Consider the following 26,579-nt stretch of genomic DNA (forward strand, 5'->3'; position numbering starts at 1 on the left):
ATCACAATGAAAAGAAAATAAGTTAAAAACGTTTTTAGATGGCATGTCAATACTTTTTTTATCTGTCAATGTCTAACATTCTTTTTAAAAAACAAACTTCACACAAAATCTGTCAACACTGTTGATGCTAAGTGCCCAAAGGAAAAGCTGTAAACCTGCAAAGCAACTAAAAAAATACTTTAACATTAGTCATACCTTAAAGGATCAGTTTCCCAAATGTATGAAAGTTTGCTAAGCATGCAGACAGTTTCAGTCTGTGAGGCTTGATGTGCTGAGACTTATGCTAACATCACAGGACAAGCGAGCTGCAGGGAATCTTGTTTCTTGTTCTTAAAGCATTTTAAAAAATGTAACATTAAACTGACCAATATGTGCTGGAGGTCATTTAGAAACAGTGACACTGGCACAACAGCTGTGTACATTTTGGTCACCATTCTTTAATAAACCCTTTCGGTCCTTAGTGAATAATGTACATATTGTAACTGTGGCAGTGCTTGTAAATTAGCCTCTAAAAGCACATTTGAAATAGTCTGGTCCTGCTCATGCTCAGTTTTTACCATTTATGGTGAATCAGCAAATGTTGTTTGTTGGCTGCTTCTCTGAAATGTTACTTCTAACTATTGTTCCATATGAAACATACAACACTAAAGCCTTCTTCTGCACTGTAATTACTCACACACGTTCATTTAGAAGAACCTCGCTTGCACATCGGCTGCAGGAACACTGGCTGGGTTTGATCTAGAAACTCCGAAATGTTGTCATGTCCTTTGGCTCTTTGCTCGGGACACACCAGTCGTCTGCCTCATGGATGGTCTTGTAGTGTTTCCAGACTGACTTGTTGTAGACAGGGAGCCTTTCAATGGACTCTGTGGACAGTGCCTGGAATGATATGGAGATACTAAAGTTAAAACAAGGGCAGCTATTGTAGTGTCTTTTTCCCCTCATGCTGCCAGTGTGACTGTCAGTTACCCGAATGTAGATCACAGCATCAGTTCCATATCCCTCCAGAGAGTATAACTTGATGTCCCCTTGAAAGTAGCGAGCATACAGGCGTGAGATGGGCAGGCCGTACCCGTAACCAGCCTACAGAGCAACAAACCAGAGTGAGGTGTTCCTTCTAAGTAAATAAGACATTTAAAAGGAATGTAATGACTCATACAGTGATTAAGGCATGATGAGTACTGACCAGAGGAGCAGCACGGGAACCGTCGATGCTCGGCCGTGGAGCTGTGGAGTACGTGTAGGTAAACAGTCTGTCGATCTTGCGCAGCGGCACACCTCCACCACGGTCACTGACCTGACAGAGAACATGCAAGATGCAGATGTCTTAAACACACACAGGACTTTAATTTCGGTTGCTTTTGGTGAACAGATCGGACTAAATGTGCATATTTACCTTGACTGTCAGATCTTCAGTTCCCAGAGCGATCTGTGCGTGAACAGGAGGATACTCCAATGCATCTCCATATAACTCCATGGTGGCCCGCATGGCGTTCTGCATTCATGTAACAAACAAGACAGAGATGATCTGATCCAGCAACTACCCAACCTCTGAGGGTACATGTGATATTTAATAAGTATAAAGAGAGTGTTTAAAAATACAAATCTCACCTTGAAAAGTTCAAACACCATGTGATATAAATGAGATGGCACATAAACCATGGTGATGGGACTTCCCTGATCTTTCACTGTAGCACAAAGGCAATCAGACATTTAAAAAATGACATGTGGCACTTATCATGTACAAATAAATACACTTTATAAATTACCATTGAATTCCTCCAGGATCAGCTCGGGAGAGTTCATATAATAACGGTCGCAAAGATTTCTTGCATTTTCGTAGGAATCTATAAGGAAGTGTTTGATTTTTTATTACACACCGGGCAGAACTGTTGAAGCATCATTAAGTGTTTCATGAAGACATTCTCACCTTTGATGACCTCACTGACCCGACAGTGTGGATCAATACTGCCGATCTGTTTCGGGTGTGCAGGATTCACCTTCACCTTCCCACCAAAGAGCAGAGCTGCAGACACACACACACAGAGGTACCAACACTGTAAAGCACACCTTCAGGTAGATATTTTGATTCCTTCACTGGTGAACATCGATCAATAATATGGAGAAATCCAAAGTTTTGGGTCTGTAAGTGTAACCATTTGCAAAATACAGCCCTTTGAAATTGAAGTAATTTTTCTTAGTTTTTGGTCGATTTGTTGCCAAGTTTAAGCTTTTACTGCTCGGCCTCTGTTGCATGTAGGAATCTGGTCTTTGCTGCACAGGGCTAACTTTCCCCATAGAATCAAAAAATGTAATCAAAAGGTTTCCTATCATGAATAGTTTGTGCCTGATAAATGCCTAAAAATGGCAGAAAACATTAAGCTCAAAAATTTGTCCAACGTCTATGCATCACTGGTCTGTAAATATGCAAGAAGGAGAGTTGATACTTGCCGGTGTAAAAGATGACATAGGAAAATACCACCTGCGGCATTTCTTTGCAAGATATACATATACTGGTGGTATTTCCTGGTAGAGACATATTACCACTATAATTGTACCAAATATCAACTCTCCACCAGAGCAGTGATGCATAGAACTTGGAAATTTTTTTTTGCATTTATTGGTTTTCAGCCTCTTTTGGGCATTTATCACACACCAAAGAAAAATAACTAAACTTTCAAAGGGCTGTATTTTGCAAATTTTTACACTTACAGGCCATAGGTGTACATCAGTGAATTTTTTTTTGAAAAATATCTGAGGGGGCATCCGGCTGATGTGTGCCTGAAGCTGGATGATTTTACATGGAATGACCCTGCTGTTTGGAGTACTGTAACCTCTTTGCACTTTAAACTATTGCAGTAGAATAAACAATTTCCTCACTTGTATGTGCAGATAAGGTACAAGTTATTTTAGGTTTATCTCTTAATCCTTTTCTCCTTGAATACTTGAATGAGTCAATGCCAGAAAAAAAGGTGTGGCCTTTAACAGTCTGCTGTGGCTGCAGCCATATGGTGTTTCTCAGTCAGACTCTTCCTTCATTCTAAATGTGGGAACTTTTAAGACACCAGTGACACACAAAAAGTATCCTTAACAATTCTGTGAAGGACTCTGTGCTCTGTAGCATTCAAAGCGATTTGATGAAGTTTCACATAACAATGCACTCAGATGTGTCAGGGTCTGATACAGAAAAAAGATGGCTGCCATGTGTCTGCAGAAAATTTAGTCCATAAAATGTAACAGAGAAGAGGCTCACTGTGCTGGTTGAGCAGCATCCTGATGGATATCCTGCTCATGTAGAAACGATCCAGAAAGTACTGAACATTTTGACTGACGACCGGGTCTGTGCCGTACGTCTCCTTGTACTCCACCAGTCCCTGAGCCATGGTGGGAATGACGTCATTGTGCCGATTTCTGATATTTATCACTGCATCTGTGAAGCTGATGAAATGATGGTTAGAACAAGGCATGGCAGAATCAGTAGAACATTCTGAATATATATACGTCAGACTTACTCATAAGTGACCTTTTCATCGTCTGCATTTTTGTCTTTGAACTCAAGAATCTCCTGGAAACTTTGCATATACCTACATGAGGAAAAAAACAGCCAGTTTCTATGTTGTTAAGAGTGTATTTTAAGAGATAACCAAAAACAACCAGAAGCAGCGTACCAGCTCTGGACCAGCCGGACTGATGGAGTTCTCAGTAAGTTATCTGGTAATAAGTTGATCTCCTTCATAATATTAGCCAGCCTCACAGGTAGCTCCTGCCTGAGGAAGGCGAAGGATGTTTTTTCACACGCATTTTCTGAGCCTGGAGAAACAAAAAGCAACGTTTGTATGATGAATTTGCCAAAACAGACAGTCTCCCTGCTCCTGAAGGCTCCAGATTTCTGGATGAATTACAATGTTTTCTAAACTACACTGATAAAGACATGACAGGGACAACAAACACACACTGTTTGTGTACTACAGCACATAGTGGGCTGAATCAGCTGGGCTTTCAGGAGGCAGGAGGTCTGAATAAAGTCAGAGGCTTGGATCTAGACCACACGATTATATGTAGCCTAATGGTTTCTGGATGACAGATGATTGTGCTAGAAATGGACTGTTCTCTTTGTTCATCTCTCTATACATGATTTATACTTATTGTAGTCTCTGTGTGTGTGTGTGTGTGTGTCGTCTTACCAAAATCCAGAAATTGCTTCATTGATAAAGGAGACGGTGAAAACTTTGAATAAAAGTCGATGTCCTTTCCTATGGACACGCTGCTCCTCAGGAACCTGAACAGCCTCATGTTGACAGGCGCTCACCTTTAGCTGGTGTCACAGACTGTAAATATTTAGCTGGACCGCTCGGTGACATCCACAGCAGAGCCTCGCAGCTAATTAGCTTCTTCTGCTGACACTAGCTTGATGGCTAACTTTAGCAGTCCGCGCACCCACTCGCGTATTTAACGTTGGGTTATTTGACAGTTTGGTGAAATCTCAGCATCCATAGTCATTGTTTGTCATTTGCTTTATTTCTCGCAGCTGCGTAGCTGCTAGCAGAAATGTCGAAATGACAACAACACTGTGTGTTCAACGTGCAGCTAGCTAATCCAAAGAGTCACGATGTCAAGAGGAGAAACGTTCGGTCCCTTCACAAACGAAAGAAAATACACATTTATTTACTAAAATATATTTGCATATTCCTGACCATAACACAGACAGCATAAAGAAATAATATCATATTTAAACCCTGAAAAAAAATTACAATATTTCCGTCATCTTCACCATCAAACTACTGTAAAACGCACACTTTCACTTTTGCTCAGTTATGTTTACAGAAACCTGTTGTGTATTTGTTACAGTCGTTAGAAACAGTGTTAATATAACTGACACTGACAAGCAGTTATTTGTTTCATATAAACTGACGCCTAGTCTAAAACAATCTGTTTAAACTTTCTGATTTTCATCTCGTCCTTTATTTACTCTTTGGCAATTTGAGAGTAGTCACTTCCCCGGCCTGTGTCTGTCAGGCAGCAGGCTCTGCCAATCATATTTCAACTTGCTACCAATCAGCCTCATGATTGGTCTGTGCAGCTGTCAATCGTGTCAAATAAGGCGGGACTTACACCCTGGCAGACAGAGGTCAGGGGAAAACAACTAACCACACTGGGGACCTCTGTGCCGACGCCATTTCCGTTAGTTGACTCGGGAATTGCCTGCTTGACGCTTGAAATGTGGAGGCAGTAGGCCACGTTTTTATTGAGGATGTGTTGTTAGTTGTTGGTTTTACGGTCCAGCGGACGTTAAGACGCCGATAGTTCACTGTATTAGTCGCTAACGTCTAGAAAATAACCGTAAATGAAGAACATCGTTCAGTAACTTCAGTTGAACTAGCTTGTTTTTGTGACCCGCCAAAAGCCGCAGAGGTCCTGTAAGGAAGTGACCATTTTGTCTGTTAGCTGATTCTGTCAAGTTGGTTTTATCTTGGCAGAGAAAATGAGCGGTGGATTCAACTTTGGACAGCCTACCACGGGCTTCAGCTTCGGGGCTCAGAAGACCACAGCCGCTGCCCCCACTACGGGCTTCGGGCTGACAAGCTCCACACCTGCACCCTCCGGAGGCGGCTTCGCTTTCGGTGCTCCTACCCAGCCCAGCGTCAACCCTAACCCCAACCCCAACCCCAACCCTACAGGAGGTTTCAGCTTTGGGACCCCAGCAAAGAGTACTGCAGCCACGGGAGGCTTCGCCTTTGGGACACCCACAACTTCATTCGGTCTGGGTGCGGCTCCTCAAACCACAGCAGCACCAGGGTTGACTTTAGGCTCCACGGCAGCTCCAGCTCCTACCGGGACAGGGTTCACCCTTGGGGGCGTCGGTTTATCTGCACAGCCCGCCGCTGCCGCACCTGCAGGAGGGGGCTTCTCCTTTGGAGGTGCCCCTCAGGCTCAACCTGTTGTACCAACAGTCACACCAGCAGCAGCACCAGCACCAGCCGCACTGACGGCACCAGCAGCACTGACGGCAGCAGTAGCACCAAACACAACATCAGGGTTTGGAGGGTTCAGTTTTGGAGCTACCAAAGTACAGGCCACCACAGCTGCAGCCCCCATGGCTGCACCAGGAGGGGGCTTCAGCTTTGGTGGCAGTGTTGCCTCCAGCCTCAGTCAACCGCAGCCAGCCTCCACCACTCCAGCCACAACAACCCAGGGAGGTGGATTTGCCTTTGGAATTAAACCTTCAACAACCCCAGCTCCTCCTGCATCAACCCAAGCAGCTCCAACTTCAGGCCCGTCTCTCTTTGCTGCACCTATCACCTCAGCTGCTGTTCCCACTGCAACAGGTACAGGCTTCACTCTGGGAGTTGCTCCAGCTTCAACGACGAGTGCTGCTGCAACATCCACAGCACCTGCCACAGGTTTGGCTTTCATGCTTAAACCACTGGGATCAGCTGCGGCCACCTCTACCCCCATCTCTACAGTCACCGCTGCAGCCACCACAACAGCTGCAACAGGCTTTACACTGGGACTCAAACCTGCATCCAGCACAGTCCCCACAACAACTGCGACAGCCACAACAATCGCCACCACCACCACGGCTCCTCCGGTGATGACCTACGCCCAGCTGGAGGGCCTCATAAACAAGTGGAGTCTTGAGCTGGAGGACCAGGAGAGACATTTCTTACAACAGGCGACTCAGGTGAATGCCTGGGACCGGATGCTGGTGGAGAACGGAGAGAAGATCACTTCCTTGCATAAGGAGATGGAGAAGGTGAAGCTGGATCAGAGGAGGCTAAACCAGGAGCTGGACTTCATCCTGTCACAGCAGAAAGAGCTGGAGGACCTCCTCTGCCCATTAGAGGAGTCCGTGAAAGAGCAAAGTGGCACCATCTACATGCAGAATGCTGACGAAGAACGCGAGAGAACATACAAGCTTGCTGAGAATGTGGATGCACAGCTGAAGAGGATGTCGCAGGACCTGAAGGAGATCATAGAGCACCTGAACACATCCAGTGGCCCAGCAGACACCAGTGATCCTGTAAGATTTACACCTACAGCTGTGTTTTTAAACCTGCTATGTTAAAGTTTTTCTGCTTGAATTAATACCTTTCTTTCTTCCTTTTTCTTCCCGTAGCTTCAACAGATCTGTAAAATCCTCAACGCCCACATGGATTCATTGCAGTGGATTGATCAGAACTCGGTACTCCTGCAGAGGAGAGTGGAGGAAGTGTCCAAACTGTGCGACACCCAGCGCAAAGAGCAAGAGAAGACCTTTCGCCTTACATTTGACTGATTTACAGTACATATGACATCTCTGTCATCAACAGAGAAGCTTTAGATTCGCTTTCTTCAACAACTACTGCTTTTCAGTTGTTTTGTCTGGTTGGCATAAATAATTATATTTTCAATGCAATAACCTTTATGTAGAGTAGTGAACATGTTTCATGTAAATTGTTGTGCTTGTTTAAAAACAGTATAATTAAATCTTTGGAATAAGTTTTGTTTGTTTGGTTAATGCAGCGAGACACAATAAGAGGATTTCATTTTTATCCACCATTTAAAAATTCAAGATTTAAACCCAAATAAGAAAAAAAAGAAAATATTAATAATTGAATATTCAACACTAGAAATCAGTCTTTTATCTTTAAACAGTGTTTTATTACAAATTACCAGTGAAGACAATAAAATGTACATTTCTCTGTTTTTTCCCTTTTGGTTCCTCGAATGGAACAAAGACTCATTTCAGTGGTGATCTACAGTACAGTGAATGCTACCTGAATAGTGACAGACGAGTAGAAGGGTCAAACATGTACTGTGTGACATGATAATGTACCTAAATGTGCTTTAATGGAGAAATGTAAGCATTTTTATTAAACGGTTTACATTCATGTTACAGTGAACTAGCTGTACCTTCCTTGCATAGATGTTTTAGTGGGCAGGACAACTCTTAAAAAACAGTAGTAGACATTTGGCTCCAAACATCAGTTTGCTGCATATTTTTTTTATCAAAAAAATAAATACAAATTGTGCACAAAAATTTCAGTATATACAACACTTAGAAAAAATATTTCATTGTCTTTACAGTGTAAAAACGTTCTCAACAAATTCCTGAAAATTATACACGTGCATATAAAAATCAGCCAAAAAAAATAAAGCTCAGTGTGTGGTCTGTCAAAAATCCACCTGAACGCTCACGAGTAACTTTCATTGTCGACCCACGCCGTCAGCCATGGCTTCTTATCAAACGCATCAAGCTGGACTTTTCTGTCTTGGTACTCAGGAGCTTCCTTTCTTATCCGCACTGCGTGGTAACGAGGGACGCTGTTGTCTTGTTTGGATCGCTTGAAGAATCCACACTGAGAATTTAAAAAAAACAATATGTTTTAAAGGCAGATACATTTCTGTAATATTCATGCAGAACAGAAGAGAGAGAGAGAGAGCAGCGAGAAGGTTAAGCATGCTGAGCAGCAGCAGCACAGCACACAGCAGCTTTATCATTAAGCTTGTTGGTCAGGCAATGCATTCATATCTTTAAAAAAATTCTGAAACACATATTGCACCAAGACCTGATTACTGAGTCTACATGTGTCCCCTCACACCGAGGAACCAATGTCTCTACTCAGTAATCTGATATGTTAATTTCAGCCGTGAGTACAATATGTGTCTGATTGAATTTTTTTGCATGAAGTCAGCAGGTTTGGTGGGAAAATGTGCTCATTAGCGACGGCAGTAATCACACGCCATGCTGACGTTACCCCTGTTCAGAGAGTAAATCAGGCCTCGGCTGAGAGTTTGTCTTTGTCAGAGGGCTGAACATGGATCTCTGCCTTGTGATATGCAGCATCGAACTGGTCTTTGATCTTTCTCTTGAAGAAACCACACTGAGGAGCAAGAGTGTCACACATTTTGTTAAAATGAATCTGGAGACTGCAGTGTTGACCCTAAAATGTCACCTGAAGCCTTTTTTGCTGCTTATGTGGAGCTCCTGACTGATATCTTGAGAGTGTTATGATAAATAAATAAATAAATAAATGAATGAATGAATGAATAAATAAAATATAAATAAATAAATTCTTTGGATTTATTTATTTCTGTATTTATGCATTTATTTATTTGTGTGTTTTATTCATTCATTTATTTATTTAATTACAACTAAAATGACGTTCCATAAGTTTTTTCCTGATATAACAGATTAATAATTTTGGTCATTCATTGTATTGAAAAACTGTCTGGCTTCCATTCAGACCAGAAACAGAATTACTTTTTTATAAACTGCAAAAATCATAATAAATAATTAAGAATTAAAGGTAGGGCAGGAGATTTCATTCTGATGCACTTTTTGTTAAATTAGTGTAACTTCTCTCTGCCTCTCCGGGTTTCGGGGTGAGCGCCGAGACAAAGGGGCGTGTTACTTTCAAAATCTCCTACCCTACCTTTAATTCACAAATGCACACAAATTCAATTTTCTCCTTTGAAAATCTGTAACCACTCAAAAAAAAAACCTGTACTCACCTTCCAGAGCAGAAACACCAACAATGCCAAAATCAAGATCCCTGCAAGAACCGCCACCAGTATGATCCACCAGGGAACCCCGTACTGCAACACTGCACCCTCTGGGGACACATCTACTGTCACCTGAAATAAAACACACAGTGAGTTATCCAGGTGGCACGAAACGTTTTGGTGTAGCAGCTGAAATACTTACAGTGGTGTGAGGAGTTTTCAGGATCATGTTCTTAGCCTGCGTGTGAAACACAAGTGAGGCCTTCACCTCTAAACGCAGGATGGGGAATGAGCCGTACTCCTGTAAAAAAACAAGAATTACTCAGGATGCCTGATCAGGAGGTTCACTCTTATCGTGGAAGTGATTACAAAACAAAACAAACTTGTCACCTCAATAAAGGTTGAGTTCCACAGACGAGCTCTCAGTTCGATTGCTGTACCGTCGAGTCCCTGCAGGGGGCACTGGAGCACCACACATGAGAGCTCATTGTCACAGGACTGGAAAGAAAGATAGAGCAGCACATCACATCTGCACCTTTATTAGCACATGGTTGCATTAATGACAAAAGACTCACCAACACTTTCTCCTTGACTGACAGAAGAGCCTTTTTGCCAACATTTATTCGTTCTTTTTTCACAATGTCTCGTTTTTTCCGTGAAGCAGGCGACTCCTGGAAGCACAGTTCACATTTCAGAGGCTGTAATGGCTGAGGATGTGTAAGCAAGTGACACTAGAGGGCCAAATGTACCACCTTGATGTGTTTAACAGAGCTGATCTCCGCCTCAGGAGAGCACCTGATCTTCTCTGGTCCTTTAGAGGTGACCTTCACCAGGTACAGAATCCATTTTCTATTTCGGTTCTCTTTAGGCCAATGAATGTGAAGAGACGACATGACAGAAGACTTCCACAGGTTGTGTACCTAAAGGAGGCACAACTTTAAAATGATATGACAACAATGACCCAATGATCATAAATAAAAGTAGGGGAGATGAATAAACACACCGTGAAAGTAAAGCTAATCAAACTTCCAATGTCCTCTTCTGTCTGCATTGCACTTTCGCCTTTTACGACTCCTCCAAAGTAAACCTGACTGGGATTAGCTTCTCTGATGAAAGTAAGAGTAAACCATCAGGTCACTGTTAGAGGGACTGTGTGGGTTTACAGTCAAAACAGCTGTTAAAGAAAATGAGCATATTTACCCGCTGACTGTCAGAGGAAATTCAATGATCACATTGGCCTTCACCTTCACAGAGGCAACGTTTTCCTGCACGCTGGTCCTGACAGAACAACACAATAACAGTATAATACATGTCACCATTGCACTATGACAGTGTTCCTTTACATGTGCAGGACACACAGCTGAGCACTTTAGCACTTACGTCTGCAGCTGCAGGTCAATCTCTATCTCTGTGGTGTCGAGCGTCACACCTGCAGTGCTCAGGATGATGTACAAGGTAGTCTTATGGGAAACGGCAAAGGAAAATAAAATATCTTGTTTGAATTGAAGAAGACAAAAAAAAACATCAGAATGTTAGCGCGACATGTTTGTACCTCTGAGTCTCTCTTGAAAGGGTTTCCCAGCTCACAGTCGGCTTGTGTGTCGTTCTGATTGGCACTGCAGATGATATTCTCCATTGAGGAGAACACAAGGAGGAAACATGAGTGAATACAAACCAATCAGGAGGTTATTCTCAGGTCATACTGTAATGTGCAGTCAGTGATGGGGAGTAACGGATTACAAGTACCGGCGTTACGTAATTAGAATACAAAATATGAGTAGGCCTAACTGTATACAGTTACATTGTTGAAATCAGTGGATTACACGACGGTATACTTTAACGTGTTTATTCACGCACACATAAAAATCATTGTGCTTTGTAGCAGCAAAAATATCACAGACAAGAATGAGTTCAACTAACTTTGAGGCAGAAATAACCACTCAGACACTCTGTTGAGGCCTTAATCACTTTTTGGCAGGTGGAAAATGCAGTCTCTAATGTGTATTGACCCTTTAAGTGGGCTGGTTTGAGGACAATCCATTAAATAGCATAGACAACAATGACTTCAAGTAATTCTGAGGCAGATACATATCCACTCAGGAGCTCTGTAGAGGCCAAGTGTACCGGAATACGTTTTCAAAGTAACCTTTCCAACCCTGTGTACAGTATGACATGTGTACAATTCTTACAGAAACATGTGTTTGTGACTGAGGATCCTCTGACATTTTATTTAGATCAATAAACATGTTATTTTAAGGACATGATGCAAAAACATGTTCATCTCTACTAAAGCTAACAGCGCATGCTAACATGCTAATGTGATGTAACTGCTGTGTTGCAGGGTTACACTAATGTAGATGTAGCAATATTACATATTCAGAATACAAAATATACAGTTATAATTTAGATAGGTGTAATAAGTTATAGAAGTAATGTTTATATGTCTTTATTCACTGAAGTTTAATTCAAACACTTTCTGGTCAAATTAGTGCAAAGCTTCATTAAAAAAAGGGAACTACTCTCTTTATAGTTTGAGTAAGTTATTAGGGCGTAAGCACACAGAAAAAAATGTGACAGCACCTATGTGCTAAAAAGAACAAAAAAAAGAAAAGAAAAGAAAAGAAAAGAAAAGAAAAGAAAAGAAAAGAAAAGAAAGGGTCACGTGTTCTGGCTCTTACTGTGGTCGGATTTGAGCGGACTCCAGAATATGACAGGGTACCCAGGAAGTTCAGCACCAGCTTCGCTTCATAAGCATCATCACCGTTCATGTTGGTCACCGTCACTCGCAGAGCCAGGTCCTTTTTCTCATAATCCAGAACAAACTCTGGGATGCCGTTCCTGCAGCAGGGACACAAATATGAGCAGCTACTTCAGACTGAGCTCCATGAAGACAACACATCTGTGGTACATCACATTCAATGTTCTGTTAGCTCTGGCATGTAGAGTCAGGTTCTCTGCTGTCAGGGTTAAATCTACTGTACTGTCAGTGTCTGAGTTTGTTTTCAAATGCTCACTGTGTTTCAAATTATTTCTTAAGTAGAACCTGACCTGTTTGTTAATGGGGCCCATTTATCTTTGTAGACTAAACTGTAGTCCAGCTGCAGGTTACTCTGGCAAATGCGATCACTTCCACAGCCCTCTTTCACAAAGTTGACCTGTGACAACAAGAAATAACAAAGTCAAACACTAAGTCACCTCAATGCACTGACATCTGGTGTTTATTCATGAATCGACTGTTTACCTCATCCTTGCTCGGCTCGGAGGGATCTAAAATGGGCATCAGCAGAGGAAGCCCGTTCCTTGACTTCTGTCGTTTAGTACTGATGATTTCTGCAGTCACTTCAAAGGGGATGCTACGCAGCTTGTCCTTAATGTTGTCCTGTGAAAAGTGGAAGGAGCCAGACAAGTTAGACCATCATTACTGCTACTGAATCGATCTACCTAAGGTATACTATAATCAGGGCGGCACGACAGTGCAGTGTGTGGCGTTGCACATTCTCCCTGTGCCTGCATGGGTTTTCTCCGGCTTCCTCCCACATTCCAAAGCTGTGTATGTATGTTAGGGTTAACTAGGGACCACAGGTGTGAGTGTGAATGGTTGTTTGTCTCTCTGACCAGGATGTACCTGAATCTGAAATCACTCAGGTTTGTCCTGTATGTGTGTGCTGTGCATCAAATATCTTTCACCTTGAGTCTGGCTTTTAACTTGATGCACGTTTCCTGATTTTGGCCTCGGAGGTCCACGGTGCCATTGAGCTGGTAGTCTAAATCAGAGCTGGATTTGTTCAGGAACAGAACTCTGGAGGTCAGTCCTCGTTTCCTGCGATATCCATCCGCCTCGACAGAATAGCTGATAGCTGCAGGGAGGAAGTAACAGACATGTAAGAGAAAATGGCTTCTTATAGCTAGAGACAAAGCAGTCTGTCTCTCATACCTAGTTTTGGGTTGTAAGCGGTCAGGTTTGCTCTGTAGGTAAAACATGTGTCCACAGTCAAGCTGTAGACCAAAAAAAGATATTTTTAACAAACAGGACATTTTTACTGTTTTAATATAATATCATGAGAACACCTACCAAATGTTGTCATCACAGTTTTTAATTGTAAGGTCAATATCCTGTGGAGATACCTTGACATCTTTCCTGATGCTAATGACTGGCCTTGCCCTGAAAGACAGGTTGTTAGATTAATAACTGATAGCTGATATCAGTAGGGTTTCAATGTACTTAATGCACAGGGGCACAGTTACCTGTAGATTAAAGCCGTGTCTGACAGAGAGCCTACAGCAAGGTCTGGATAAACATTCCCATCCAGGTCCATGTTCCCAGCAAGAGAATATCCAAAAAATTGAATGTTGTGCTCTTTTCCTGAAAGGATCTGTAAATCAAGGAGAAATATAACAATATATATACACTATTAAAACTATTATAACACTGTAATGTTTCTTCTTTATTGTATTTTTCAAACTTGTGCTTTAACCCAAAATGCACTGCTGAGTCTGGGACAGTTCTCTCAGGCTGTCAATAAAAGCCCACAGAACCAACCTGTGCAGGACTGGTTTCGATCCCTTGTGCAGAGCCATGATAAATGTAGACTTTTCCTGCTCCGCCATCCTCATGTGGAGCTCCAACAGCAATATCTGTGAGTAAAAGAAGCCCATTTATTTCACTGTAACTGATGAAGGGAACATACAAAACAGCAGCTCAATTACCTCCATATAAGTCCAGATTTATGTCTCCAATGTTCTCCACAGCCAGTCCAAACATGGAGTCTTTGGTGCCGTCTAGACGGACTGGAATGATTTTGTCCCACCTTCCTGCTTTGTTGATATAAACATAAACAGCTCCTCCGATATCTTTGTCCTTCATGTAGAACTGAGGGGCTCCCACAACAATGTCTTGCCAGCTAGATCGCAGGCATAAAAGATAATAGTTATTATAAATTAACTCTACATTGTAGAGATGTAGTGAAGTAGAAAGTCCAATTATTATTATTTTTACTTAAGTGAGTATAGGTATGTAAAAAATTTACTTAAGTACAGTAATGAAGTACGAATACTTGTTACATTCCACCACGGTACTGACCCATCACTATTCAGGTCAACTACAGCCACATCGTATCCAAAGGCGGATGCCAGCCCTGGTCCGTTCAAGGTGTGCTCCACCTCCAAGCTGGAGACTTGGCTGCTTTTCTTCAACAGGAGAACAGCTCCACTGTGATTGGCTCTGGGTGCTCCAGCCACCACCGTGAGCTCACCTTTGGTGGTGATGTGGTGTCCTGAATCCAATGAGAATCCTGAAAAGTTGTTGGACATATAAAATTATTATTTTAACAGTCAATGTGTTTCCTTTTACTCCTTCTGGTTGTAAAGTCAGAGCTACTTGCTATAGCTGGCACTGTGAGCAGCTTCATGTCTTCACAGGTCATCGTCATTTTAGGAGCACTTTTATAAAGTCATCTCATATCCTCACCAGTAGGAGGCGCTCATGCTATAACAAAAGCCAGTCTACAGACATTGCTGCAGCAGTCATCTCAACTGACTGCTACATGCTGTCATATTTTCACACACCATCTCTGATTCAATCAGTCTGCATGTTTAAACCAGTTGCTGTCAGACAAACCTCCTCGCCTCACCTCCTACTACCACCAGCATCTGATCCACAAGCTCCTGCCTTATTGCCTATACCTTCATTTGGGACGCTGCTATATATAGATATATAGATACTATATATCTATATATCTATATATCTATATATCTATATATCTATATATAGATACTATAATGTTTCATCTGATCATCTAAACTAAGTATGGTTCTTTTCTTCTAAATGATCTCTCCTTAAAGAAATATGTTTAGTGTGGTTCTTTTCTTCTCAAAAAATAGATAGTAACTGACACCAAATTTGTGTACAACGAAAATGCAATATATGCTTCTTAATCAGAGACACGTTGGATTAATTATGACTCCTGATCTTTTTTTGCACATATTTGCACATTGCATGTATTTTTTTTGAACAGGACTTGCAACTGTTGTCTTTACTATCAGCATCAATCTTCTTCATTCATTTATTTTATTTTTTCCTTACATGAAAATGCACAGTAGTATTTACATAACATACATTTTTATGATTGGAAAAAAGCAGAAAGAAGAATATCATTCTTACATTTTTCTGCGTCTTTACTTAAACATAGAGATTATGTAGCTCCCAGATAAACCACAAAGACACTTTAATGTGTTAGAGATGTTTGGTACAGGAAGAATATTGACACATAAGTAGAGGACTCACCCAGGTAGCTGTGGGCAGGTATAGGCACAAGATCAGGGTTCAATTGAGTCTCATCTCCAACTTCATACGGGCCGTCATCATACACTTCCATATCCAGCAGAGTGCTGTTCTTCTGCTCCACTCGTACAAGTCCTAGAATGGAGAGAGCAAAGCAATGTATGTTTGAGTAATTAAGATTAAATATATAAACAAAAAGTGCAAGTCATGTACAGACTGAGACACTTAGATTAGGTCCACACCTTTCCAGTTGTACGCTCCTGGCGCTCCAAACACCACATAATGGTAGTCCTTGGTGAAAGTGGCAGCCAGGCCTTGCTGGCATGATCCAAACCACTCGTGACCTCTGCCTCTGCCATCACAGAATTTCCAGTTACCTCCATCCTCCTCAGAGTTCACGTCAATGGTCAGGTCCTGACTCAGGACGTAACAGCGCCCAGTGATGTCATGAGACTCCTCGGGTGTGTTCACAGACCAGCGATTCTGATAGCGGTGAGCACATGTCTGAAATGATAAAACAAAGCAGTGTTTAGGGACACATCTTTGTAAGAATGGCACAGTGGAAACAATGGCTGAAAATGTTTATGACTCACCACAATTTTACCCCCAGGTCCTTGGCTCTGCACCGTCACCCCCATCCACTGATTCTCTTTATTCTCAACAAGGATGTCCTCTTTCAAAAGGTAGCAACACAACACAACAGAATAATGTAAGTGATAGATAGATAGATAGATAGATAGATAGATAGATAGATAGATAGATAGATAGATAGATAGATAGATAGATAGATAGATAGATAGATAGATAGATAGATAGATAGATAGATGTTTTACCTTCATTATCAAATTCAACACGCTCACAGTCATTTGATTGGGTGATTTCACATTTGTAAAGACCTCCTGTGATATTTGATTTCTGTTTTTCCAAAGATCTGGCTCTGGGTGCACCGATCAACAGCCTGAGGACAAACACAACAAAAATATACATCAATAGTTTTTTAACCTGTGTTAGAAAACCAAGTTCAAGAGCAGCAACTTGTAGTATTAAACATATATCTGTGGCAGTGGCAGTGACAGCGCAACTTCTGGTTATTCTTTTCTTTATCTGATTGTCAAAGAGGAAACGGTGTACTTAAAGCACACACTTCTTTCACACTACATGTGCCTCACTGAGCCTGTTTACAAGAACTTAAACAACTTAAAGAGTTGGGTAACAAAAAGTACGTCAGTCAGCCTCTCAAACATTTATTGTGGTTAGAGCTTGGTTGTATTGGTACCTTTTTTACATGCTGTGAAATGTGCACAGATAGATAGCAAACCACAAGCCTCAGACTCACTTCCATTTTTATTGTTAGGACAACACAAAACACTGTTAGCAAAGCTAGCCTACTACATGTTTTTATATGTCTGACTTTGAAAATGAGCGGCAAATAGCAAACAGCTCTGTCATGTGAGTGCTGCCATACAATGTAGTGATTTCTTCAAAGGAGGGAAAGGAAATCCTCTCCTCCATCCTTTCCTTCCTATGACTCTACAGTTCCTTCTGTAAGCCGTTGGCCCCTTCATTTGCTCTGCAAGGACTCTCATAAGGAAGTCAGACCAAAGAAGAGCAAACTGCTGTAAACCTGCTCCTTTACACTCCTCTTTACACTCTACCGGCTTCAATTTCACATGTTAGCCGCTGAGCAAAATAGGTGTCAAAAGGTGTTATTGTAGAATAAGGTTGGGTATGTTTAGAGATGCTCAGGTTTAAAGCGTAAGCTGTTCCATAATGTATTATAACAGGTAAATACCTGCAGCTTAGCAGCAGAGCTACTCAGCCCCAAAACGCTTGTAGAATTTAGCAACTAACTGAGGAGTAACTTTGACATTCTACATGCAACACACACATTTCTGCTTGAAAACAGTGATTTAACATTCTGCAGCGAGAGGAATGACTCCAAAGCTGGTCTTTGGATGTGACTAGTCAAACTGTCCTGACTAGAGAGAATATTAGGATTAAAAGACAGTAGCCTCAGAGACTTGAAGCTGGTGGCATGTGAGGACAAGGCTGCAGAGAGGTAAGGATGTATGAGAAGCAGGAATGGGCTCAGAACAACTGCCAGGCTCAGGCATGGACCCCCTGTCTCACACACACACACACTGTGCTGCTATCTGCTTCTGTCTCTACATAATGTTACATAAGTAGACCTACCGAGTATCTACAGCATGACTGAAGAAATCCAACACTAAATTTTTAGTGGCATGATCTACAGTATGAAACATTGTCCCATCACGCAGCACGTCTTTCACTGCAGTGTAAATGGCTGGTGTGAGTTTACGCAGTGATGTCACTGGTCTCTGTTAACAGATGTGCTGCAGTGCTTTCACAGCTGTGCACTCAAAGCAAGAAGAACTGCTGCAGCTGTTCTAACTGCTTCAGTTTACACATCGCACATTGATTGGTGCTGACCTGCGATTGGCTGGATACACATCACAGAACAAACCATGAATATTCAGCGCATTCGACTCAAGTTAAGTTTCAAAAGTTTTCAGATGAACCTGTTCAACTGTCTTTGTTAGCCAAACTTCAGCATGAAAGTCTGACTGGAGCATCTCGACTGATGAGTCACTGAGGCGTTGATCCTCTCAGATTACATGTGCACAGATCAAATGTGTACAGTCAAATGGCCTTTTTCTCTGGTTTCATTGAGTTAAATCCATGACATTTATATATATTATTACATTTATATAATTTATGGAGAAGGCATCCATTTGCCTCTTTTTATGACATCACATTATTAGGTTTAGACATGAGAAGAATTTCAAAGTGCTACTCGCCAAGCAGACTGTTTAAAAAGTCTGTCTGAGAGTCTGTAAATGATTTATAATAATCACATTAGCGATAGCCAGTATAGTTTTGCAGCTGCCAGCAATCATCATCAAACACCATCCGAGAACAGCAGCGACAGATGCAGAGTGTGTGACACATCGCTGTGGTTTCAGGGCTTCAGTGTGTCTCACAGATTCAGGTTAGATGGGGTTTTGTGCTCTGCTGTGTTTCCTCGAGCAGGCAGGAAGTGGATTTTACACGACACCCGAGGAAGCAAAAGCACAGCAAAAGGTTGATGCTTAGCTAAAAAAAAAAAAAATCATCTGACGGTCTGATCATTGCTTCACCAATTGTTCTGTTCATAGACTAATATTGATAATATAAGAAATTATGTGTGGTTTGTTGGCAAAAGCTGGCCCAGTTTTCTAGAGCAGCATGTAAGAGAGGTAAGCCTGTTACTTTTACTGACTGAAAACAAACTATCAAGCTAGTGTCACATTTCAGTTCTCTATTTGCCCAACAAATATGACATCAGTCTGACAGCCCGTTATCTTCTTACACCGCACAGGTCTGAACTAAATGTGTCTGCTAAGAAGCCGTTGTTCACCAAAAAAAAATTTGGCACACAGCTTTAACACATTCACCACACCAAGTCACAACTTGCTTTTGAAAATACAACTACTAAAGATAAAATTCCAGAAAAAGTCTAATCTATGTCATCTTCAGTAAATCCCTCTGCAGGTCTGGTTATCAGGGCTTCTCATCCTGCATGGCTCTCTGCTTCTGTACATGCTGCAGCAGGGTGTCTGCCCACATAGACAGTACCTCTTGTATGCAGCATTACCCTGATTGTAGACTTTTGACACGCCCTTTCCTCTCCCCCTCCTTAGAGCTAGAATTCCAAACTTCTCTGAATATCTGCCTGAAAAATGTGACTGCTGTGATTAAGTAAATACTTTAGAACCAAACTGTGAGAAGAAATGCACCTGCTGCATCACTCAGAGGATCTACACAGCACCCCAGCAACAACTACATGGAAACTGATGAATAAATCTCAATACAATGCTGCTTATCTAGGGCTACTGCTTCATGCTCTCAGCCTGCATGCAGGGTGTGTTTTACCCAATCAACAGTGCAGCAACTAAACTGAGAAAACCCACACCAGAGAGTTACTCCTTTCTTCCACCAGCCCAGCTCTGCACTATGCACTCCCTCAGTTTGACCTTACAGGCACATTTGCATGACAGTGCCAAGCATTGTTGATGCACTTGTTGTCCTTAAGCTGCTTCCCATTTCATATTCAAAGCAACCACTAAGAAGAGAGGAAATCTATTAACAAACAGAACAAAACATGTGATGTGGGAAAAACATGGAGGGGCGCTGAGATACAGCAAAGTAGCTGCAGTGGATGGATATAAGTTCAGCCGTCTTAAATCATTGAATTATCAAGGTCCACTCAGTATAAACCAGGTTTAACATTTAGAAACTTTCTACTCAGTAAAGTGGTTTTTCAGCACACTCTGGCCTCTCTGCATGTCACATGACTTTGTGAAGTATGAAAAGCCCCCCCACATGACCCAGTACCTGAACCTGCTGCCTCTGAGGTGCACTCAGAGCGGAGCTGCACTCTTCAACCAGAGCCACACACCACCGGGAACCAAACAGGTTAGTGGAAACGCAAAGAAAAAAAGGCATCACATCACTCACATGACTTTATCCGGGTTGATCTGCCGGTGTAAGGCAAGAGAAAACCCGAACAGGCTCCCCGGGTCTCCGTCTTTCCTGATGACATTACTGGTGTCCAAGTTGAAGGAGAGCACCGAAGTTGTGTGCAGGAGACAAACAGAAAATAAAAGTGCTACAGCAGAGGGTCCTCCGTGCAACGGCAGCGGCAGCAGCATCGCAGCGCGGTGCAGATGTGTTCAGTAGCCCCAAAGGTGAAGAGCCGCGGGCCCCGCTGCTCCTCTGCGCTCAGTCACAGGATGACTGAGGGCTGCAGCCGCCTGTTTAACCTCCGCTTTCCCTGCTGCTGCTCCACAGCGCCCCCTCTGGTCACCAGGTAGCTGCATCAGGACGCACTGCGCGGTAAAAGAAAAGGGCAATCTGTTTCTCTGGATCAAATACGCTTCAGTTATACACATAATGAACATCTACAGCAGGCACAACATCCTGGAGTACTTTCAGTGAGCAGTGATATCACATATGGAAACGTTTTCTTTGCTATTTTTGTTGTGTAGCTGCACATGAACAGCAAGTGTTTGCATCAGCTGAACAAATAAACCTCCCAATCTCAGCCAAACAAGGAGGCAAGCTGCTGCAGGACTTTAAAGTCCTCAGAATATCAGGACTCATTCTGAACATGTGTTTTAAACAGAGCACATTATCCTACATTGAAATAAAATATGTATGTGGACCACCATTAATAGCACCTGCTGCTCATAAATAAATAATCAGTCAGAGGAGAATTTGTGGTTCTGCGGTCAGGAGATGAGTAATCTTCAGTCAGCATGGATTTTAACACAAAAACTTCTTGTGTCACTGAGGATCACAGTCCTCCAACAAATTCTTTCACACAGTCTAATTGGTCATTGTGTGTGTGTCATCTTAAAATCCTGCCAGAGACACAGAACTGCTTCATTGTGTCTCTGGCTCACTTATCTGAGCATATCTGCTGCTGTTTGATGGTGTGAAGTTTGAACCAGAATAACCCACGACCACTCAGCAGAAGGCAACACAAACTGGGCATTGTTAGAGTTAGAAAGACAAGTGTATGTCATGGGGTGTTTTCTGTGTGTATGAGTGTGTGTGTGTTGGCAGGCGGGGGCTGGGTGGGTGCGTGGGTGGGTGGGTGTAGGGGTGTAGCAGTGTCTTAACCACATTCCTAATTGCAGCGAAAGAAAGACTTGGGGTGGGTTCTAGTGTAAGATATGTGAAAGGCATGTCTGTCACTGTGGGTTTGGTAACAGATGCATCAGATCTTACATGTCTTGAGTGATGTCACCGGGGTTCAGCACAGCACACGAAGCCCTGCACCCACCACCGTTTTATTCAGAGACTTAAACGTGTGACTATAAAGATGCTTTATCTACTCATATACTGAGAAAACATGTCGGTGTTGGAAGCAGCGTATGGATGAAGTTGCTTCCACATTCCCACTTGTTGTTTCTCAGTTTTTTTTTGAAGCACTTCTGCTTTTAGTTTCACAGCTGAACTTTCTATAAGGATGATGTGAAACCTACATTCAGACCCGGCACACATCATCTTCCTATTAGAATTCACAGGTTGTATATCAACATTCACTTCTGCCAGTATAGTTTGCAGTAATCCTGATGAGCCAATCAGATCTAATGAAGCTTTAAAGCTAAAAGACACAAATAAAATACAGAGAATTGTAAATTCTAAACAATTATCTATTGAGCTGGTGATCAATAAGGCTATCACATTATTAAGGTAATGTCTTTGAAAATATCTAGTTTGCTGTATGGTCTGTCTGTGTGTGTGTGGAAGTGTGGACCTGCCTTACCTGAGTTCACCCGTCCTCAGAGAACTTTCATGTCCACTGTTTGCCTGCAGGTCGTTGTGTAACGCGAGCTGTGGGAGCAGCCAAAGCCGCCCTGGCCTTGTATTGTCTCGGGTCAGTGGGAAGAGAAGGAAACCAGAGACAGGTTGCAGGTCGAGCAGGTGGACCCCTGCAGGTGACGATGCCTTTCTTCACAGATTAGCTGCTCTTTTGTGAGAACAAAATGAACACTCACTTGAGGAAGGTCTGTGTGGCCCCTCAGTTAAATCACTGGGAGAGATATTGAGTTTCAGCAGAGGAGAGAAGCAAAGAGGTAAACAGAGGCGTCTCAGATTTCCTGATTCTGAATCAGTCTGAGAGCATAGGCTGATATTTTTATAAACTAAACTAATATCTTCAAGAGAGAGAGAGAAACATCTTGTACCATGCATTAGAAAAAAAAACACAATGTGCATGTTAGCCTCAAACCACCTGTTAAAGAAAAGTTAATGTGCACACATCTAATATGAGAGAATAAGAGAAAAATAATCAAATATATAAACAATAATTATTGTTTATGGCTGGATTGTGCTGATTTCACCTTCACATCTTTAGCAGTTTGGTTTCTGAAGCTCTGAAATTCTCATCCTGGTTGGACAGAAGGGCGAGCTCCTTAGGTTTCACAGTACTGTAGTCAACACAACAGACAGAGGAAACCAAACCCAAAAGTTATCGGAGAGGCAAGGAAGCATGGCCAAAATGCACAGCTGGCAGTCACAATTTGCTGGTGTGCCAAAGCATAAAGCAGAGTGACGACTTAAGGCAAACAGATGGATGTTGTCACTCTAAACGGAGGACTTCTGTAATCCTATAGACAGCTAATTGATTTTGTACACTACCATGTGCAGCAATCTGGAGAGAGTGCCGATGGATTTGTATTTCATTGTTTTGCAACCTACATAAAGAACGTATTGGGGTGTTTGGAGCTCCAGACAGATGGAGGCGGCTCCAAAATTAACTCAACATATAACAAGGACTCATGGAGGAAACCAAACCCAGCCAAACCCATGAAAAACATGATCACATGGTACAGCTGGCACAGACAGTTTGCCAGCTGGCATGCCAAGAAATTAAGCCACAGTGAAGATGTTGTTAATTTACATCAAATCAGTGTAGCTAAATAACTGATGGCATGTATTGATAAAAGCACTGATTTAGGGGTAAATACAGAGAAGATGGTGTAAGACTAGATATCAAAGAAAAACAGGGAAATGCACCATAAAATTAATAAATAAAATGACAGAAAATAAATTAAAACTGTGTTGGAGTGATTGATCTTGTGTTTGCCTCTCAGCTTAGCAGCATTCCTGTCCTCCTTGAGTTTTTTGTGAACTTGCATCCACTGATAGAGGAGAGAGAGCTCTCACTGTTAGTGCAGGGATGCTGAGTAAGAACTGAAGCTGTGTCTGCATCAGTGGCTGTGTGAAGCCTGGCATTAAATCATAGTATGTGAAAGTAGCAGCAGCAGATCCCGGTCCTGTTGTGACAGTGCTGCAGCCCTTTGTAAGGAGACGATCCGCAGTAAATCTGCTCCACTCCTCTCTCACAAAGGGTCGCTTCCATTTATGTTTCCTGGGTGGGAGGGGCGTGCTGCTGAATCAACAATGAAGGGAGCAGGACCTCGCAGACCTCTCTGAATTCTTTCTCAACCAGAACGTGCAGATGACACAGGGAATTCTGGGGATTCCTTTGTCAGCCCTCTAAAGCTCTTGCTCCAAAGGATTTTTGCTTTAGAGCAAGTTCCTCTGGGATCAACATGTCATAATGATCATATTATACATTAGTAGGAAGTGTGTCCACCTGAGCTGGGAATCTTTGAAGCCTGATAAAAAACAATCAGATTTTCATGAACAATTAGAAATAATGTGATGAGCAGAGGTTGTTTTCACATCAATGAATCAGGAATGTGATAATTACTTTTTTAACGAGCTTGAGTGTTTTCTGCCACAGCATCGACACTTAATAGATCTATTGTGTTTCCTTTCTTATGTGCATTATTAGTGGGCTGCATCTGACTTAAACAGAGCAGTGATCTTTGACACACAGTGCCACAATGTGAAGCATTAACCTTAGCATCTGTTATGAGCTTCAACTAAACACTTCCCTCCAATTGTTACTGTCTGCCTGTGCTCGTCATTAAAGTCTTTGTTGTTAAAAATAACTTCTCTTCAGGGGGAAAAGTCGCCATGACTAATTCTTAGGAAACACATGCTCAATCATGAACACCATGCAAAGCGTTTCCAACGTAAACTCATGTCCGGAGCGCACTCAACCTTTAAAACACAGAGGTCAAGAAACACTTGGTAGATCATTTCCATGTTTGCAATGAAGCGCATGAGACAAACGTAAAAACACTGTCTTCATTTTCAGTGCTGTGCTTTAGGCTTATTTTTGAAACAATGGAGAAATGAATATACCGCCTGCTGTTCCTTTGTTTTGTTGGAAAGCATTTCATGGAGGTATTTAAACATTTAAGCCACAGCCTGAAAATGTTGCTGTAATGTGATTTGAGTGAAAGGGTTTGTTGCCAAGGTGATGAATGCTCCAACTGACCCAGCAGGAGATCAGCTGAGAGAACCCACCAACAACACATCCAATCACTCTGCTGAGGTGCCTGCATTTCACACAACAATGCAATGCAAACAGAGCTGCTGCTGCTCCTGCTGACCCCAGGAGAGTACATAAAACATATGTTTAAACATCTTGCATCTTGGTATTACAGTTTATTTACAATCATTTTTAAACCACTTAAGGTGAAGGCAACTTAAAATATGACTAAACTGCCATTTTTAAATTCAGCAAGATCCATATATGACCAATGAATTAGATTGCTGGTCATAAAGTAACTACATTATTGCTTATATTATTATAATTTAATTAGAATTAAATACTGCATGTGCAAACATTTTAAGTAAAATGGGATTAAATTATACTGTAAATATGTTGTAAAAATACATAATATACTAAACAAACATATTTAACACTAGTTTATAAATTAAATTAAACATGACCTTAAATTAAAATAAATAGCATTACTACTGCAGATCATGTCACATCCAATAGACCTCCTCTGTCCACTCTCCTGCAAAGATCACTAAAGATCATTAAAAGGTCACCATCACGACCTTTGTTCTACATAGAGCTGATTATGCAGAAATGAACCCTGCACCTGGAATATTTAGGTTTATTAACCAGGTTAATAATCCAGGTGTGACACATTAGCTGAAGTGTACTTTTTGTGCAGAGCTGTGCCAGTGTTAGGGTGAACACTGATCTATGCTGATTGTCTTCTCTCCTAAGAATAATCTCAGCGTTTGTTTGCCATTTGAGCACAACAACAACTGCTCCTGATCAATAACGTCTCAAAATGTCAGAGCTGTTATCCTTTAAAGACATCCTGTTCTGTGAACTTTGATTCAATAATAGACAAAATGTCAAAGACAACCAGTCTTAGTTGGCCATAGATGTATTTACTTGCATCATACTGTTTCACAGGTGAGGTGAGGTCATTTCATGAGCCATTCCTGCCCTCTGAAAGAAAACTGCTGTGTGGTGTCTCTAATGTCTCTAATTTTGGCTGCATGGGATTTTGTGAATGTCAGCACAGACACCAAATTTATAACATTAGATGCAAGCATTTTCATATATAATCTTATCAGTGGGTCACAGGCTGAATCACTATTGTGTTACCTCATTGGCACTTGGAGTTGAAAGCCAAGTTTTTTATGGCCTTTAAATAATAGATGGGCACCTCAGTCAGGATCAGACTAAATTATTGATAGCAGAAAAGCACAAAAACCGGAAGGTGCACAATAAAATCTTTTTTTATTGTCCTATTCTTTAACACATGATATAAACACAAATGCAACAATGTAAACTAGATTTATACGCAACTCTATGCAACATAGTTAGATTTGCGTTCTGTGTACATCTGTGCATGGTCATCTGGCTTCATTTCCACGTCACTGAACACAGGGAGGACCCACTATACCAGCTGCTCTGCACAAAACATTAATAATCAACTAACTGGACATGACCATCATGAAAACTGCAATTGTTTCAATTGATTTGGCAAGAGCGTGAGCAGAGTCTGTTTCTATTTTTAATAGAAAACACACACTGTGAACTATTGTTGTGAAATCCTGACTGATATTTAAAAATCTGATGAATGTGCGTTATCCAGAACTTCCTTATTCAATGCTCACACTTTTCATATTTTCCTCTGCATGGTATTTTTAGTTACTCTACATTTTAAAAATCACCCGTGTTTTTTCCCCCCAGTGAAAAACAGAGGGAGGGACATGAACAGTATAGAGAAGATAATTGCTGCCATGACCTCCATTGTTAAACTTGAGAATATCTAATTAGACAGAACAGTCTTTTTCAGCGTGACTTGTGGCTCTGATGGCTGCCGTCTGAATGCAGAAACTTTGTCTTACTAAT

The 26,579-nt window shown here is 41.7% G+C and overlaps 3 protein-coding genes across 4 annotated transcripts; 1 reads left to right on the forward strand and 2 right to left on the reverse strand.

Annotated features, from left to right (window-relative positions):
* Positions 1-87: 87 nt before the first annotated feature.
* Positions 88-4,965, reverse strand: pdk1 (pyruvate dehydrogenase kinase, isozyme 1). The gene is made up of 11 exons (XM_028393354.1): positions 4,185-4,965; positions 3,669-3,810; positions 3,513-3,584; positions 3,254-3,438; positions 1,931-2,026; positions 1,770-1,847; positions 1,612-1,688; positions 1,397-1,495; positions 1,187-1,297; positions 970-1,083; positions 88-879 (listed from the first exon to the last, which is right to left on the reverse strand). Exons 1-11 carry the CDS (start codon positions 4,291-4,293, stop codon positions 739-741), a joined length of 1,224 nt encoding a protein of 407 aa, XP_028249155.1. The 5' UTR covers positions 4,294-4,965; the 3' UTR covers positions 88-738.
* A 213-nt stretch (positions 4,966-5,178) lies between these two features.
* On the forward strand, positions 5,179-7,479 carry nup62l (nucleoporin 62 like). Its single transcript, XM_028393353.1, has 2 exons — positions 5,179-7,021; positions 7,118-7,479. Exons 1-2 carry the CDS (start codon positions 5,483-5,485, stop codon positions 7,274-7,276), a joined length of 1,698 nt encoding a protein of 565 aa, XP_028249154.1. The 5' UTR covers positions 5,179-5,482; the 3' UTR covers positions 7,277-7,479.
* A 140-nt stretch (positions 7,480-7,619) lies between these two features.
* itga6a (integrin, alpha 6a) lies at positions 7,620-20,546 on the reverse strand. Of its 2 annotated transcripts, XM_028393352.1 has the most exons (26): positions 20,285-20,546; positions 16,600-16,724; positions 16,360-16,439; positions 16,009-16,270; positions 15,770-15,901; positions 14,567-14,777; positions 14,194-14,387; positions 14,027-14,121; positions 13,732-13,859; positions 13,559-13,648; positions 13,421-13,482; positions 13,174-13,343; positions 12,728-12,865; positions 12,535-12,641; positions 12,165-12,324; positions 11,039-11,116; positions 10,867-10,946; positions 10,687-10,764; positions 10,490-10,592; positions 10,239-10,406; positions 10,062-10,157; positions 9,877-9,984; positions 9,689-9,787; positions 9,496-9,618; positions 8,739-8,864; positions 8,213-8,339 (listed from the first exon to the last, which is right to left on the reverse strand). In XM_028393352.1, exons 1-25 carry the CDS (start codon positions 20,476-20,478, stop codon positions 8,757-8,759), a joined length of 3,189 nt encoding a protein of 1,062 aa, XP_028249153.1. In that variant the 5' UTR covers positions 20,479-20,546; the 3' UTR covers positions 8,213-8,339; positions 8,739-8,756. The 2 variants fall into 2 exon arrangements, with proteins under 2 accessions (XP_028249152.1, XP_028249153.1); XM_028393351.1 differs by lacking the exon at positions 8,739-8,864 and having other exon boundaries at positions 7,620-8,339.
* Positions 20,547-26,579: the final 6,033 nt, after the last annotated feature.

This window comes from Parambassis ranga, chromosome 21 (assembly GCF_900634625.1).
Source record: "Parambassis ranga chromosome 21, fParRan2.1, whole genome shotgun sequence".
In the NCBI taxonomy this organism is placed as follows: domain Eukaryota; kingdom Metazoa; phylum Chordata; class Actinopteri; family Ambassidae; genus Parambassis; species Parambassis ranga.

What these genes read in the sequence shown, in the direction of transcription:
- pdk1 (XM_028393354.1), bottom strand. Translation starts at nt 4,293, where the DNA reads ATGAGGCTGTTCAGGTTCCTGAGGAGCAGCGTGTCCATAGGAAAGGAC. An exon ending in GATGAAAAGGTCACTTATGA is followed by an intron (nt 3,439 to 3,512) that starts GTAAGTCTGACG and finishes TCATTTCATCAG; the next exon opens with CTTCACAGATGCAGTGATAA. An exon ending in ATGCTGTGATCTACATTCGG is followed by an intron (nt 880 to 969) that starts GTAACTGACAGT and finishes ATATCATTCCAG; the next exon opens with GCACTGTCCACAGAGTCCAT.
- nup62l (XM_028393353.1), top strand. Translation starts at nt 5,483, where the DNA reads ATGAGCGGTGGATTCAACTTTGGACAGCCTACCACGGGCTTCAGCTTC. An exon ending in CAGCAGACACCAGTGATCCT is followed by an intron (nt 7,022 to 7,117) that starts GTAAGATTTACA and finishes TTCTTCCCGTAG; the next exon opens with CTTCAACAGATCTGTAAAAT.
- itga6a (XM_028393351.1), bottom strand. Translation starts at nt 20,478, where the DNA reads ATGCTGCTGCCGCTGCCGTTGCACGGAGGACCCTCTGCTGTAGCACTT. An exon ending in AGGAGCGTACAACTGGAAAG is followed by an intron (nt 15,902 to 16,008) that starts GTGTGGACCTAA and finishes TCTCCATTCTAG; the next exon opens with GACTTGTACGAGTGGAGCAG. An exon ending in CCGAGCCGAGCAAGGATGAG is followed by an intron (nt 12,642 to 12,727) that starts GTAAACAGTCGA and finishes TTGTTGTCACAG; the next exon opens with GTCAACTTTGTGAAAGAGGG.